The 16,558-nt window shown below is 41.0% G+C and overlaps 3 protein-coding genes across 4 annotated transcripts; 1 reads left to right on the top strand and 2 right to left on the bottom strand.

The window, feature by feature from the left end:
* Positions 1 to 2,079: 2,079 nt before the first annotated feature.
* LOC125770479 (uncharacterized) lies at positions 2,080 to 4,218 on the bottom strand. Its single transcript, XM_049440167.1, has 7 exons — positions 3,957 to 4,218; positions 3,622 to 3,859; positions 3,409 to 3,535; positions 2,955 to 3,350; positions 2,657 to 2,885; positions 2,488 to 2,599; positions 2,080 to 2,415 (listed from the first exon to the last, which is right to left on the bottom strand). The coding sequence occupies exons 2-7, from the start codon at positions 3,736 to 3,738 to the stop codon at positions 2,272 to 2,274; spliced, it is 1,125 nt and encodes a 374-aa protein (XP_049296124.1). The 5' UTR covers positions 3,739 to 3,859; positions 3,957 to 4,218; the 3' UTR covers positions 2,080 to 2,271.
* A 115-nt stretch (positions 4,219 to 4,333) lies between these two features.
* LOC125770532 (probable 28S ribosomal protein S16, mitochondrial) lies at positions 4,334 to 5,164 on the top strand. The gene is made up of 3 exons (XM_049440240.1): positions 4,334 to 4,551; positions 4,610 to 4,769; positions 4,841 to 5,164. Exons 1-3 carry the CDS (start codon positions 4,435 to 4,437, stop codon positions 4,972 to 4,974), a joined length of 411 nt encoding a protein of 136 aa, XP_049296197.1. The 5' UTR covers positions 4,334 to 4,434; the 3' UTR covers positions 4,975 to 5,164.
* A 770-nt stretch (positions 5,165 to 5,934) lies between these two features.
* Positions 5,935 to 16,104, bottom strand: LOC125770519 (receptor expression-enhancing protein 5). 2 transcript variants are annotated; one of them, XM_049440226.1, is made up of 5 exons: positions 15,985 to 16,104; positions 15,123 to 15,278; positions 6,531 to 6,763; positions 6,350 to 6,449; positions 5,935 to 6,274 (listed from the first exon to the last, which is right to left on the bottom strand). In XM_049440226.1, the coding sequence occupies exons 2-5, from the start codon at positions 15,250 to 15,252 to the stop codon at positions 6,192 to 6,194; spliced, it is 546 nt and encodes a 181-aa protein (XP_049296183.1). In that variant the 5' UTR covers positions 15,253 to 15,278; positions 15,985 to 16,104; the 3' UTR covers positions 5,935 to 6,191. The 2 variants fall into 2 exon arrangements, with proteins under 2 accessions (XP_049296183.1, XP_049296184.1); XM_049440227.1 differs by lacking the exons at positions 15,123 to 15,278; positions 15,985 to 16,104 and adding an exon at positions 7,650 to 8,104.
* Between the last annotated feature and the right edge of the window lie 454 nt (positions 16,105 to 16,558).

The following is a 16,558-nucleotide window of genomic DNA, read 5'->3' on the forward strand; positions in this document are numbered from 1 at the left end:
GGGACACGAGCAAACAGCCTCACAATCGCTGCCGCCGCCGTCGCCGACGCCGGAAAGATGGATATAAATGACGGAACCGACGAGGCCAAAGAAATCGAACGCATCAACATGTCTCTCCATTGTTGCGCTCCATCATCATCACTGACAATCATCTTAACACGCACACACTCTTGCACTCATGTAGGCACCGCGAACCATACACACTCTCGCAGTACCGTAGCCGTAGACGGCCGTGTCCAGTCTAGTGCCCCCGCGCTCGGTGGGACGATTTTCTTCCATCTATTTCGTCGGAACGTTGGTAGGAAGATGCCTGCAAACGGAGTCCATATTTCACACGTACGTCATGCGGCGAATAAGGATGATGTTAGAAAAACGGTTCCAAACAATCTTGCAGCCTTGCATTTCACATCACGTAGCCATGGAAAACCCATTTTTTCGCAGCACACATATTCCATATCCCAACAAAGATTTTCCACACTTAAGCACATACACACACACCACTCCTACTGGTACCGGAACATCAGCAACACCGCACACGGGGTCATCTTTGAATAGCATGTTAAGGGAGCAATGTAAAAACCGGTCACTTCCGCTTTTCGCACTTTCCCCCTATTCCCCCCCTTCATTGCTTCTTCCAAAATCGATGTGCTTCCGGTAAAAGTTATACGGCTCATTCCGTACGAATATAGCGGCCAGCACCTGAGTGCGGTGGAAGCGACGGACGGATCTCTGGGGACAGGGGAAAAAAGGCACGACGACGACGAGGACCGTGATTCACACTCTTTTTTATCGCGGGCTTTACCACGAAATTGTATCGCGTTTTTTTCCTCTTTTACCAAAAGTACATTAAAAAACGGACGCTACATTATGCTCACACAAGGAAGGAACAAAATGAAGAACCATGTGCCAAATTTCGCTTACTGCTGCCTGCCTGCTGCTGCTGCTGCTGCGTTTGCTGCTCACCACTTATGCGTATGCTCTACTACTCCGGCCGTCTGCTTCGGCGAACTAAAAACTATCCTTGTCGTTGTACGGTTCAACGTCGCTCAAAACCAGACGCCATTTGTAGAAATTTAAGTATGCGAAGTATCTCTGCCCATGCTACATGTGTGTGAGTGAGTTTGGTTACCGCTTAGCTGTGTGAGTGTGTGTGTGTGTTTTGGGGCGAAACTATCTTAATACAATGCTCTCGCAGCACAGCTAGGTGCCGCATGTTGCAAATCTTCAATTTGCCGGATTTGCCGGACTCCGTTCAACATCACTTATAGCGCGTTATCTATCAAACTGATAACATTGTACGATTTATGCCGTTGCTCGGGGTCATCAGCATCTGGCCGAATAGTGCGTATTGTTTTACCGTTAATATTCAGTCAACCATTCGACATCTCCGCTTTCGCTTAAAATCCGCAGTAATATCTCGTTCTATCTGCTTACTCTCAATCCAACGCGTTAGCTTCGTACACACGCACACCACCAGCGCACTCACGCATACTACACCCGGCAGACGACGCGCAGCCTGCACCAATTCACTCACACTCTCGTTCGATTGCTCCTACGAATACAGTTTCAACACACACACTATCGACGGCTAGCGCGCGCACATCGTGTTACAAGGGAAGAGAGAAAGAGAGCGAGAGAGAGAGAGCCTCATTCGGCTAGAGCAAAAATTGCTCGCTCGTAACAGGGAGAAGAAAAAAAAACAGGAAGCAAAGAAGACATCCGAATGGAGGCAGTGGACAGTCTGAACCAAATCGTTTCTTTACACGGTGATGCGAAAAGTGGCCCACACCAAGGAATTAACGTTTAATACACTTCGTGTTGTAGCTAACATCCACCAGAATCTATTTCCATTCCAATACCGATTTTTCTCACCGTTCACGCGCACTAGTTCTTCTTGCTTAGATTGGGATTAAACCTGAAAACGCTGGTAGGTAAGGAAAACTTGCAGCCGTCAATTTGACAGTTTGCAGCAAAAAGTTGAAACCAGTGCGCGAAGAGAAGGTCCAACCATCAAGGTGTGGAGCCACCATTTTGAACTTGATTTTGACACTTTAATAAATGCTGAATACCACAAGGTGCTTAGAGGTTTAACTTTTTTATTCAGATTTTGTGGCGAAATCGTTATCGGGTGGGTGATGATAATGTTGAACTTAGTTTTGAAAACTGAAGGTAAGCTTAGTGGTGTTCTTGACCGAAAAACCTCCTTCATCCAAATCTGTTGATAGTGAAAAACGCACAAACGCACTCCTAGAATCACTCGCTTGAATATATTTACGCACCAATCATCAGCTTATCTATGATGGACTTCTGAATGTTGGAATATGAGCGATTTCCATCAACACGAATCATGGCGCAAGAATGTTGTTGTTTGAATGCTTCAACTATTGGTAGGTGGTGAATATTGTAGAATTTTAGCTGAAAACAAAGCAAGAACAAAAAAACATCATTTATAACAACTGAAGGCAACTGGAAATCACATTGCATCACCTCTGCTTCAAATATCGTGCTTTGCCAACAATCAGTGCCCACTTGGCCACATTTTCCTTTCGATAATTTTCTACGCCGACATACGGATTCATCGGTGTCCAAGAATAATGCTCTGCAATTTGTCATAATAATGATTGGTTTGCATTTTGATTAATTTGAAAATACTAACATTTTGGGTGAAATTAACATCTCGAAAAAATGTTTCACATCATCGGCGTTGTTTGGAAAGTCTACTAATATCCAACCACTTTCAAGGCAATCTGGCATCAGAAGTCGATGTTGCACAATGGAGGTTACTAATTCGGATGTGTGCACATTTTCAAGCGATCCGCAACCGAGTGCTTTACCGAAGCAATCCCATTTCCGTTCATGTTCTGCAACTAAATCAGTTACGGACACTGAAATAAGCACAACAATGAAAATAAATTTTAAACACCCAACATTAAAACATATATGCCAGATCGTACCTAATCGAATCTTCAATTTCGTAGCCAGCCACTTTCCAACTCGATGCTTGCCACATCCGGGACGACCTAGAATCACAATCCGTTGGGCGTGTTTGATAACCGAATGATGGGGTTCGATTTGGAGCAGTTTGGTGCGCTCAAGCATATGTGCAGTCAGCTTGTGGAATGGTTTGATGTTGGTGGCGCGCAATGTTTGATGAAAATGGAAATGTTTTTTCGCTTCTCTGAAATATTTTCTATCGCCGAGCATGACGATATTTTTATTGTGCAAATTTAGATGTTTCAGCCGGTCGTTAAGAGTTTGAATAAACGTTTTCGTTTTTAATGACTCTTCTAAATTGATCACCGGATAGTATCGATCGCTACGTTGAAATGTACGAAGAAAGTTTTCGGTGTCTGTAATGTTCAATAATAGTTAATATCAAGAATAATCGTCTTTTTTCAAACTGCTCACCAGCATTATCCGCAAGGCTTACGTACGTATTAATTTGGCTGTACTTCTTCGAGATGTTCACCAAATGTTCGGCAATATATTCCTCAATATTGAGTGGTCGTTCTTTTTGTAACATCATCATCAAATCCTAGATGAAAGAAAAGCGATAAATGTAGAGCTATTAGTTATATTTTCCATATTTATTTCATAAAGTCTTACTAATCAAATACTCACAAAAATGATTTCAAATATATGATGTTTTTCGAAGTAAAGCATCAATTCCGTAGGATAGTATGTTAATCGATATGAGTTACCGGTTTCTTCCAAAAATTTATCAATTAAAATATCCATTTTGCAGAACAAGAATCACCTACAAACCCGTTAAACCAAATGTGCTGAGTTTAAGGAAACCAATGCCTCCTGGTTTATTACACAATGGTTTGTGGTAACGTGTGGAGTAAAACGGCGAGTGCTATGTAAAATGTTAAATGGCAAATTAAAACACCAAGCAGCAAATTAATCAAATATCTATTCTGGGATTTGTTTTTAGAATTCAGTACGAAACATACCTAATCGAGCATTAGTTTTTGCGTCGCCAACAGTCCACTAACGATTGCTTTGCTGCAACCCTTTGCCTCAGATCGGCGTTTTTTATTTCTATCATTAATTTCTCTTGTTTCTCTAAAATACGAGAGTTTCGTTTGCTTTCTGTACGAATTTTGCTGGATAATTGTTGCTCACTGCGAACGGATTTCATTCTGGTCTGTTGAATTCGATCTTCTAATGAACCTATAAAACATTTCCACTTGAATGAAGGCTAATAACGTTTACTATGACCATCTGCTGTGTCGTAGCCCACAAGCTGCTGAATTTGAATTGTGAAAATTGTCATCCACGCGATTGAATTCGTTTCTCTGTTGTATCTGATATTACGATGATGTAACAACTGTCATTTCAATGTTGTTTTCTCTACCGGCACACGATTAGTTTCCCGAATAAAAACAACACACCAAGTTGTGCAAAAATCACAAATTGTTTCGAATTAAAATGTCGCTAGCTCCAGCAAGTGGTACGGGAAGGTTTTGGGCTCGATCAGCGAAAATAATACGCTTTGTTCGTCAAGGATGCACCAACCGTCCCTTTTTCCACATCGTAGTAATGGAGGTAAGTTGTAGCGCTTTTTGTAAATCCGCCCAGCAAATCAACAGCTTTACATTTACAGCGCCGAAAAGATCAATATCAACCGGTTATCGAACAAGTGGGCACCTATGATCCGATTCCGAATGAGCATGATGAACAGCTAGTCTCGTTTAACTACGAACGCATTCGACATTGGATAGGCAGTGGGGCGCACATTTCGAAGCCGGTGGCGGAATTGTTAGGTAATAAACAGTGCGACCATCGCCGTCAATTGTTCCAGTCAATAATGTATTTTTTAAACAATTTTCTTTAGGAATCGCCGGTTTACTTCCAGTTCATCCTAAGACTTATATGACCGCATGGCGAAACAGACAAATGGCGGAAAAGTTGGCACAGATTGAAGCATTTAAAAATGCAGAACAAACAGAAAACTCTAGCCACAGTTGAACATCATAATCCTGGACAACATCTACTCGTTCTTGTGCCTGTAGATACACTATAGAAAAAGTTTTCCTGTCGATTTGAATGATATGAAGCATAGAAAAAGTACTTCAAACAACTAAAGATTCGATGTAGAATATGCTGTTTAAATCTTCACATTTTCATACTAGTAATAAACAAACATTCAGTTACTCAATGAGCAATTTACATTCATCACATGTTTAAGAAAGTCGAATACTAAAAGTTTCAATAGGACTGAACATTCACAGTGTTTTTAGAAAGAAAACAACTGCAACTCGCAGCATGCAGCATTATGTTCCGGACAACAGTAATTTTTACCAATTTCCAGTACAGCTTAATCGTCAGAGTTCAATGATATCATTTCGGATCTATGCAGGGAAAATTAGCAATGCAGAAAACTGACTTAACTTAAAACATCAGGCACTACTTACGCTTCCAAAATCGATCATTCACATGTCAAGGGTCATCATAATATCAAGGGTCCATCAATTATTGCTGATATGGCATTTTAGAATCGAGCACAAACACCAAAAATTATCGTTCCAATCACCAGCAGGCGGTTCAGATCGCTTCTTATTCGTTTCTTTAACAGTTACCTGCAATAATGATTAATAGAAACGAATTTTGCTTGGTGATAAAATTCCATTCCATTTTCATGTTTTCTCTAAATTGCTGTTCATTGATATTGAACACTTAACATTAATTTTTGCAATTCATCTCGCTTCCTCTCTCGCTTTACTAACATTTCACTATCAATGCACAATAAAGCTGCAGGGAACAGGGGATCTACTAAAAGCAATATTTAAAGGAGCTAATATTTAAAAAGAAGTTAATTCAAAAATGATTTCGACCATTACTTTTTTACGTTTATCTCAAACAAACAAAAACCGTGCATTAGTAGCGCATTTTCGTTCGCATAAAAGTAAATCAAAACAACAGCTATGGTTTACGATGGCGAATGACTTGTATAATTTTTCGTCTTTCTCAAACACCCCCAACTACGTCCATTTGCTAACAGATTTCTTTTCCTAATTTATGTCGCAAAGTTCGATCGTCCGTCATCGAGAGGGGTTGTTAGAAGAGGTCGGGAGGGTCCTTTATATCTATATGTGTTTGTGTGCGTGTGTGTGTGTGTATCTGTGTGTGCTTAGTGTGTGATTGTTTGTGAGTGTTTTGTTGGGGAGTAGTGCAAGATATGCAAGTTAGGTTGATTTGACTTTCGAGATCATTTCTCCAGCCGTCTGCTTCAGCTTGTCCGTGGTGTCGCTGATGAAATTGTCGGCAACTGTACGGTGGATTGAAGAAATGGCACATTAAAAAAAAATTAAACAAATTACCCGTACTGACAAAATATACACACCCTTTTCGTATTTCTTGAAGTATGGCTGAATGACCTTATGGTACATGATGGTGGAACCGTTGTTTTCCATCGGTACCATACACCATATGTGGAACAAGCACTGTGTGTAACGAGAAAGGAAACATATGCGAATTACAGCTTGGTTCGGTATTGCAGAAAGTTTTGCGTTATCAGGCCATACCTTCAGCAACCAGTAGAACGGGATGATCTGAACCAGGAAGAAGGAAAAGTGCTCAAATACCGAAAGCACACCGAACGTTACCCAGTACGTTAGCCATTTGGTGTCATCCTCTTTAGTGCGGGTTTCAATGGCTTTCATCGAGATGTAGGCGGGATACGCAACTCCAATCACGTTGCAGAGGATCTGAGCTCCATAGCCGAAGGCAAGGTACAGAATAACGACGGCCACGCCACCTAGTGAAGATGAGACAAGAGTACCAGCATTATATTTTAACTTCCAAATATATCGTTATTTCTAATACCTAATTATTTATTGTAAAAACGCACATCCCAAGGCTACAACAAACACTTATCTAAAGCAACAGTAATCCTATACTTCAGCAGCTCATATTTCTCATTACGAAAGCGAGTCATTATATTTTAAGATCAATTTTCATCCTCGTGACGGATGATGATATCGAATAGCACAGATTCGATTCAACGCAACCAAATCAAGCGTCTCGCCGCGCCGGTGCAATTTCTATGGCTTTAATAAGATCGTTGCACCAACCAATGGTCTTTCCCATCCAATCATGACATTTACATGTGGCTTGTGTTGGAAGGGAAGCAGGTTCGGAAAAAACCACTCATAGTAAGAATTCTTGCTTTCTTTTTCGCCATCGGTTATGAGTACGAAGACTGTCCGTTTCGGTAGTATAAACGATACATGAAGTGCCATAAGTAGCAGAACTTGATCAATGCTAGCAGCAAGCTCATTAGAACATGTGGCCCGGAACGGAACGACGCGCGCGTCCCGATCAAATAAACTCCAATGTGTAGCCGGTTCGAGCGAACCCAAACCCAACGGTTATAAATAGTACGTCCTAGGTACCTGCCCTGTCATATAAAGCCAACCAACATCAAGCTCGTTGAGTGAGTGTTGTTTGCTCGCCCGGACCGGGATAATGTGGGACCGATGATTGAGCAAATACTATGAAATGGTTTGAGTGCCGGAAAAGAAACAATAAAAAAAAACCGTTTTATCCTTGATCTTGCAAAATAGCTCACACAAAATTGATGACAATTTCGCAGATTGATAGAAAGGTCTATGATGTCGATGATACCAAACCGTTGATGTTACCTAGTGCAATGTAGCCCGAGTTATCCTTCTGCTCGCCTGCCTCTGCTCCATCACGGCGTCCACTTTGTGCAGGCATGGTTCACTGTGTTCCGGTTTTTATTTTTCGCTCAAACTAACTAATCACTAACTCCGTGCTACCGATCCAGTGTGCGCCGTTTGCCCGATATATTGCTTATCGATATCGACCGCGTCCAATCAGAGTACCGTAGAGAAGCTTACGGTAATATTTCTTTATCTAGTTGAGTAGATCACAAAGTTCCTAAGTTTAAGGGCAACATTTAGGATACGCTCCCGGAACACTAAATACTTTCCCACTCGTTCAGTCTTAGAGGTCGCCGTTGAATGCTGCCTTTGTTGCGGGTTTAACAAGTGATTTTAATTTTTTACTGGCGACATGCGCATGATACGGCTACTACCCGCACACATCACATTAACTTAGCGCTAAGTACATCAGACGGTCCAAACGTTCTTCACATGTTGTCTTGTTTCCTGGTGTTGCATTTTACTATCCCTACGGTCACACGCTTGGCAACACGAGACGGGACAGAAGCAACAAACCGAGCTGGTATTAAAAAGACCAGCACAGCCAAAGGAACGTGTCAAAAGACGAGCATTTTCTGATCATTAAAGCACCCAGCAGTTTGCTAGTGACTGCTTTGCTTAACCAGATATTTCGCTTACAATCGCGCATGATATGGGGACAAGATTGGTTTAGCACAGCTGCGTTACAATCCGTCAGAAGAGGAAAAAAAAACAAATGAAACATACCATTATGAGTAGAAACACATTAGCGGGTAAGGTAGCACCCGTACTGCTGAAGACACGATTTTGGCAATTCTAATAATACGATGACCTATGATCATATGGCAAAATTCGTCTGGTTGCTTGAAGTTGCTTGATGCCTTAAGGAAAGCGTAGGGAAACAACGAAACGGTTCTGATCTTCGTCGGATAATTGTTGTAATCGAAGTGGATACAAATGATAGACGAGAAGGTCGAGATACAAATAGAACGCTAGTCAAGGATGAAGACGCGTACTTGAGCAAGATCATTAATGGGCGAGGTTTAACATTAAAATAAATTCCCTTTTAAAAATTGGATGTCTATATTTTAACAAGAATTAATTCCTCTACAAAACGACTCTATTAAACGATGATTTTCTTCCAATAGCTCCAAATGGAAAGTTTCATTCTTTTTCGAATGGAACTTTTCTGCTTGGCTCCAAGTCCTTTGCGGTTCTTCACTGCAGTCTCCCTCGTATCCAACGCAGTGGAATAAGAATTGATTTCTCACGGCGTGGACATCTTCAAGCAGTTGTGTAAAGCTCGTAAAAATTAGTTTTGATACGCCCTAACCGAATACTTTTCATGGATATTATAAACTGTCAATAATGAATTGAGTGTCTTTAAATGATTTTGGTTTCAATTTCCCATTCACTTGTTATAAGCCTGGGATGGTGGTTGTTCAGTGCCTTCAGTAATATTTGCTTTATTTGATCAATAGACCCACCATAAATTCCTCGATCCGTATATTTGAATTTAGGGAAACAAACCAAGATGTTTTGTTTGTAAACTTTTTAGTACAAGATTATGAACTGAATTTTGCAAAACATTAATCAACAGGTGTGGAGTCGATTCACAAGAGTAGGAGTAGGATGCCCCTAATATCTCCCCACCGTACATGTGGCCAACATGTGGATTTTCTTGGTACTATTCACCTGTACTTTTTACGTGTTATCGTCGGTTAACAGGGGTGAAATGGACGACCCACATGAGGGGAGAACTTTAATGACTTTACGACTCATTTTTGTGTCAGTATGTTCGGGTAGGAGTAGACTCTCATAAAACAAATTTTATCAGCGATTCCAGAACTGATATTCCATTGGAAAAACTACATTTCAATGAAATGATGAGGTTGTCCTCTACTATCAAATGTATAATGAAATAATTATTCGAAAAATGTTTCTACCATAATTTAGAATACTATAGCTCATGCTGCTGGTAGTCAACAGCATCAGGTCCAGAAAAGAGACTAAAAACTATATAATCGTGTGCATGAATACCGTGTGATTAAATTGTATTTTTAATAAATTAACTTAATATATCAGCAGAAATTAATTGCCGCTCATACAAAGCTGCATCAACAGTAGGCAACAATTCAAAAATGGTAGGAATATGCATGCATAAAACTTTTACCGCTTCTCATCATTCCATCTCCATATAAAACCGTCTACCTACATAGAAAGCCTTTCACTAATTTTGTTTATTGCTGGTTGTATAAAATAAACAACAGCAACACATTTTGTTTCTTACATACAAACACACGATGCATGATTACCGTTGGGAAATGGAAACTTACCACCTTTCGCATGGCCGGTGGATTAAATTTCCTTTTTGTATTCGATACAGCGATACAAGTTTAATGTTTATTAACGCCCGACTGATTTTGGGTTCGCTTGCAGGGCGACGAAACGGATCGAGCACTATTCAACAAACAACGAAAGCAAACTATCAATTAACAAATCTTGCTACATTGGTTAAGCACTGTGTGGTAGATTATTTGTGTTTGCGCAGAAAAATTACCATCATGCGCTTAACAATTAATCCTGACTTTATACATCCACAATACTGCGCATTGTCGCGGCGCGTCGTATTGAGTGCAACTGACCGCCCAACAACGATCGGGTCAGCAGGAATGTGCGCTTTTTTTATTACCCACGGGCACCTGCGACAGACCATTTGGCATTATAATAAAGGCATATGCACTGCTCGAAACAGAAATACCTCTAAAAATAGCACTCGTCATAAATCACCGTTGAATGGCCGGTAAATTATGCACCGCGTTCGGTTGAATTTTGGTTCATCACCATTCTTCACCGCTGCAGGCGTGTAACAAAATTGACGAAGAGAATCTCATTGGTTCTAATTATTTTTTAAAAATGATACACCCAACACGCAAAGCACTCACATGGCACATCTACTATTATCTAATACCCGGGGAGACTTGCACACTTGAACTTGAAATTCATCAAAACCCCTTCACATATTAACCTCTCGCCCGACGTCCGATCATCTTAGCACTGAAGGCAATAAAAAGTGCATCACAGAGCATGGGGCTTTAAAGGTTCATTAGCAAGGCGCAGCGCACTCATCCTACAGCTGATTGACTGTGCCCTATCAACGCCACACTACTCTCTGTGTGTACGCCCCATACGATCCTTTCCTTATTATCAGTTGTGCACTTTAGCGATAAGAGATCATATGAATCGAGAGGTGCAACCTCTCTCAACCTCATGGACACAACATTTCACTTTTAATTAGGCGCATAACGTAGGCGCCCCGTCAAGCACAACCAAACACACAGGAAAAGATGCTCTAGTTTTTTTGCGTTTTAATTGTTCCATTTTTGATGTGTTTTGTAAGACAAAGCTTGTTTCACAATGTTACGTAGCTACCGTGGTGCAAGATTTTTGTATTTTTCCTTTATATTTATTATCGTTGAAGACAGATTGACTTCTTTTTCTGAGGGGAAAGTGATTCGTATACAGGCGAATGCGCTTGAAAATGAAAAGATTGTTTTACGCTTATGGTTACCGAAGTGTATCAATTGGGCCGAATGTTTCATTCACTGTTTCGCAAGCGTTAAAACTTTCATCTAAATTCCAAATTCGTAATAGGAAATGGTGTGTGAAGATCCGTCAACTGAAGCACGCATCGCGACAGTCAGCATAATTTGCTTTTAGCCGTATTAACACACTTTGACAGCACCACACTAACACAAAAAGGGCTTTGATGAATATTATTTTCTTTGTTTTTACTGTATTATGCTCTGGTATCACTTTGTACGATCTTGTACAGTTTGTGAGACAAGACTAAATCGGTTCCATTCCACTCCAGCACATCCATCAACTGATTGAGTTCGAACGGAATCGTCTTCGTCCGCGTTTGTACACAATTTTTTGATAAACTACACCTAGGTTAGCAACTGTTTGCGTTCAGCATAAAATCAACAAGAACCGTATCGGTCAGCTGCCCCGCCACAGAGCCACGGCAGCCACGTTTACACACACGGTGAAACAGTCCACGTTTGTTTGGCCGTTGATTCACGCGGCTTCATTTAGGCTCCGACTTTTGCCCAGCGGACGATTTCTCACCAAGTCTCATCGTGGCGTTCTACCGATCGACGATCGACCTGGGCGGTTGGCGGTAATTACAGTCGGAGGAGTCCATGGACACAAAAACCAAACCGGTCCGGTATCAGTGCATAACGGAATGGCTGAGAGGATCACTTCTTGCCGCCTGCCTTCGTTCGGTCTGAACTATTCTACACACATATAACCGAACTTAAGGGGGTTTGTGTGTTGGCACCGGAGAATTGGTGCCGGGTTTTATCAAATTATACGAGACTTTAGCAAAATACAATACAAAAAAAAAACAATTTGTTTCCCCATCATTAACCTAGTAAATGACGGAAGAAACAGAAACTTAAGAATGGTTTTTAATCTATTTTTTAATTAATTTATTTTTCTCCAAAAACAGAAAACACCCTCAAGCTTGAAGGATGTGACACAGTATCTCAATCTCTCTCTCTGATAGCGTTTCTTAATTGTGGTTCCCAATGAAAAGGTTACGCACACAAATACATGTACATGAGATTCAAGACTGGGAACCACCACGTACCAGCGTCATTTTCACGCGGTCTAGTCAAACGTTCATTGTTTGCAAGTTGCGTGTCGCATTATTTTGCCCATAACGCGTGAACGATCATCCACTACCGTCACCGTTTTTTTTTCCGTAGCAAGGTTTGCGAAAACTTCCACAGCCAATGCTTACGCACCCCGAGCAAAATGCATCTGTGCATACCAATCCCAAGTCACTGTTGTCAAGCGCAAAGCTTGGCTCCATTCACTCGACAAGGTTTGAAAGTGAGCGTGAAACGTAAAAAACAGGCCGATAGAAAATAAGAAGTTTTGCAAATAGCTATAAACGAATTGATTCAGCTTTCGGCTGGCGGCTTCTGTCGTGGCGACCGATGGGTAACGATCGATTGAACGATCGATATGGCATAGCATGTGTTCCACAGCGCGTCGTCGCCACGCAACTTCGTTGGATGCCCGCGAGTTCCGTGTCTCGTGGCACAACGGATTTTGCTATCTGGTTATCAAGGTTATTTCCTTCGGTGAGTTGGCTCGTAACACGTCACACAGCTAACGAAGCGGCAAGCGTGAGTAACGTTTTCGGGGTCGGAATAATGGAAGAGCTTGTGTGCTTGCGTATCAAACGCAAACCGATCGTTGTTAATTACTGCTGATGACTAACATGAGACGCACACCTTGTACCAGTTGTTAACTAAAACTAAAAACAGAGAGCAAAAAACAGCAATTCCTTAAACGGTATTTAGGACTTGTGTGTGTGTTTTTTTATGCATCACTAAAAAGGTAGAACGAAACCGATGGAAACAGCGTCATTGTAACCATTAGTGGTTAAGGTCGAAAGGTTGAAAACCCTTCAATTAAATCATTCTTTAACACAGTAATGCGTGAGGAACCGGTGCAAGGTTTTAATGAATTAATACAATACAATGTTTTGCTATTTGAGTACAATTTTCTATTTAAGGTTAACATGATTACACGTTGCCATACATAAAAAACTTTTCAATAAAAAATATAAAACATCCATTGGGTTAATTCATGTAAAATTTAAAGCATACAACTTCTTTCTCCGAAGCAATCATATAAAAATGGTCGTAATGCGTTATAGCCCTTTGTACAAGCCTTTTGTAAAACCGATCGATTTTAAATGCTGAGTCTAGTACAGCGTACAATGGTATGAACACCGCAACGATAGGTAGTCAGCCAGCATAATGACGCCAGACAGCAAGTCGCCTCTATTCGCGTTTTAAAAATGTATCAAGTTTGGCTGGTGAATTATTGCTGCAAAATCATACTAAAACGCTTCCTGATATTCACCTACCAACTAATGCAAGTGCATTTTCAATTCTTGCTCTTTACATTTCTATTCTAACGCAGAAAATTTGATTGTTCTACGGTCAATCACACCTCGTTGCTGTGTCATCAAAGCAAAATGTGATTGATTATCTGTAGACTGAAGCGATAAGAAAGATTAATCAGACACACTTTCCCTACTAAAAACCGGCAAAAACGTGTCTACCCATGAAACGGGATGACAGCATCTTCCACAACCAAGAAGACAGCATTAACCAAGATTAGGCAGGTTTTTGCTGGAACGCATTTTGCGCTACCCTGATAAGTACGGTGAACGATTAGGTTCAACGAAGTTTTGAAACAGCGGTTTGCTGTCGAACGTTCTCTTGCCTCGTGTGATGACGGCCAACATTTTCTTTAAACGGTGAGGTGCATAACGACGGTGTGTAATTCCATGGAGAACGTATCAGGGGTTCTAGAAGATTACTCTTATCATTATCCGAAAGATTAGATAATGAGGAAAGTTGCAGTAAAAGAAACGTGTTAGGGCACGGAATGCAACAATGTTCATAGAATAGAACTCTATAGGTATATGTATAGAATGAACAATTACGACCAATTTGTACAATGTCAGGTGTATCAGACAAACGTTTAACTGGTTTGAATAAAATAAATCAATTCGTTCTTATCATCCGCGTTCTTATTTGAAGAAAACGACGCTGATTTGAACACTATTCTTCATACAACAACGTAAACACCTTCACACAGCCGTGCGCATTTTGTGAAGTATGCGACAAAAAACCATTAATATAATTTACATGCGAGCGAGCAGCATTTTTTTTGCTATATGGTACCGCTGATTGTCCATCCTCTGCCTCGCGTTCGACGGATGATGATGGCAGAACATGGATGCATGTGAGCGTTACAGACAATTTTCATCGGTTGTGTAACACAATCCGGATGTATGCACCACCCCTAATGGTACCGTACACAGCCACAGTCCACAGTGTGTGACTATAATAATAATAATGATTATAAAGTCAAACAGGTACTGCTAAACACAATTCACCCGTTACGAGACGGTGATGCGTCGTTGCTTGTGATGCTGATGTCTACTCGCCTCAAGTATATCTGGATTGATTTTTGTTTCTATTTCTATCATATTAAACAGCAACACTTTGATTCTTGGATGATTTAAGTGGAAGCATCTCTTCTCTCCTCTCTGCTACTGCTAGGCAGATCTGCTGCATCTAGCACCCCGGAAAAATGCCATGTTAAACACTTTTGTTTTCCGGTAAAGCCGGTGTTCAACCTAGCACAGTGTGCTGGCTCGCGTCCTAAAAATATCTTCAAAAATTGCTGCTCCACCTTAACGCGTACGTCATCCGGGACGGGCGACGCACTCCTGCCAACCCGTCATTTGAACGGGTTTTACCAGAGCTTGGCGAGCCCGGCCACGGAGAGTATAGAACCGATGGTTGGATTTCTTTTTTGTTCACGAGAATTTGCTTGATTACTACCACTACTTACCCAGGAATATGTATAGCCGGGGGACGTTCGTTTTCTCCTCAGCAAGCTTGAAGAACTGCGTCCATGGTTTCGACTCATCCTTCAGTGACGTCTCGATCGATCCTCGGATTTCTTCCACTTTGCTTGCCATGGCGAATATTTATGTGCTTTTTCTTACTGCTTTTCGAGAAGACCGGCGCACGGTGGTGGTTTGTGAGGCACATTTCCCCCCCGGCAAGATGATGTAATGACATTTATCGTAATCCACCCCGTCGTATGGATTCAACCACCGGCGAATCAACGTTGTCATCGTAACACCGACACCGGCAATGAGATGATGATAGGATATACGAAATTGAAAATTAGAGCAACCAGAAAAGTACGTTACCGCAGTGTGTCAATGAGCACAGAAGTGTAAAAAAACTGATTCAGATTCCCGCGATATGGCGTCACAAGGACACCATATGTAGGAAATGCATGTTGGTAAAAGATTATATGACAAAAAAATCGTTACAAAGGTAGCGTTTGCGTTTTCACGGCGTAATCAACAGAACGTTTTTCATAGTTTTGTTTCTTTGAATTAGCAGAATTCAATTATTTAAAAACTGCAACCCACACTCGCGGATGCAACAGCTAATGGGACAAGGTTGGGCTGGGCTATGCGTGTACAATGGAACCGCAGGAACGCTCGCTTCAAGGACACAGTTTGACAAAACGTTAACACTGACGCACTGCACACAAAGGATATGCAGGGCATAAATAACTTAAATTAGACTGCCGGGACGCACTCTATTTTCACGCAGTTGTCTGAAATTATGCAGTGAAGCTACTTCGTCCAACAAAATTATGCACGGCAAGAAAATGAGTAGGTTAATTTACGCACTTGAGAAATTTCCCGCCGGCAAGCTTAACACCGTTTTACCACTGGCGCGCACACGAGAAAATGCAACCGCAACGGGATGGATTGATTCACGAAAATGGCGAATTTGTTGCCGATTTTGACAGCGGCACTATTTGACAGCGAAGCTTCATTTCGGGTTGGACCACATCAGGTCGAAGACAGATGGATGCATGCAGCACAAACCCCATTGCGACGCGTCAAAAATCCAATTGATAGGAAATTTATCGACTATTTTCAAAAACAGGAAAAACTACTATTGATTTCACATTTTTCATGCTTTTAAAGATAGATACGACAGTATGAACTGAACAAAATTATAAAGTTTTACAAAACAGCATTCAAAGATGGCTTCTTGTGGGAAAAAGAATGACAACCAGGTTTTCAATCGCTTGGAACCAATGTGTCAAATCGCAAACTGACATGAAAGGTTACTTTTGGCCAAAATTGTCACGAACGCAGCCTAAATTTTCATGTCGGCTGTATTTCGATGTTCTTTTTTATTGATTATAGTTTATTAATGATTTAAAACCTCTAATATTATGTTTCATAATAAACT

Source organism: Anopheles funestus, chromosome 3RL (assembly GCF_943734845.2).
Source record: "Anopheles funestus chromosome 3RL, idAnoFuneDA-416_04, whole genome shotgun sequence".
Lineage (NCBI taxonomy): Eukaryota > Metazoa > Arthropoda > Insecta > Diptera > Culicidae > Anopheles > Anopheles funestus.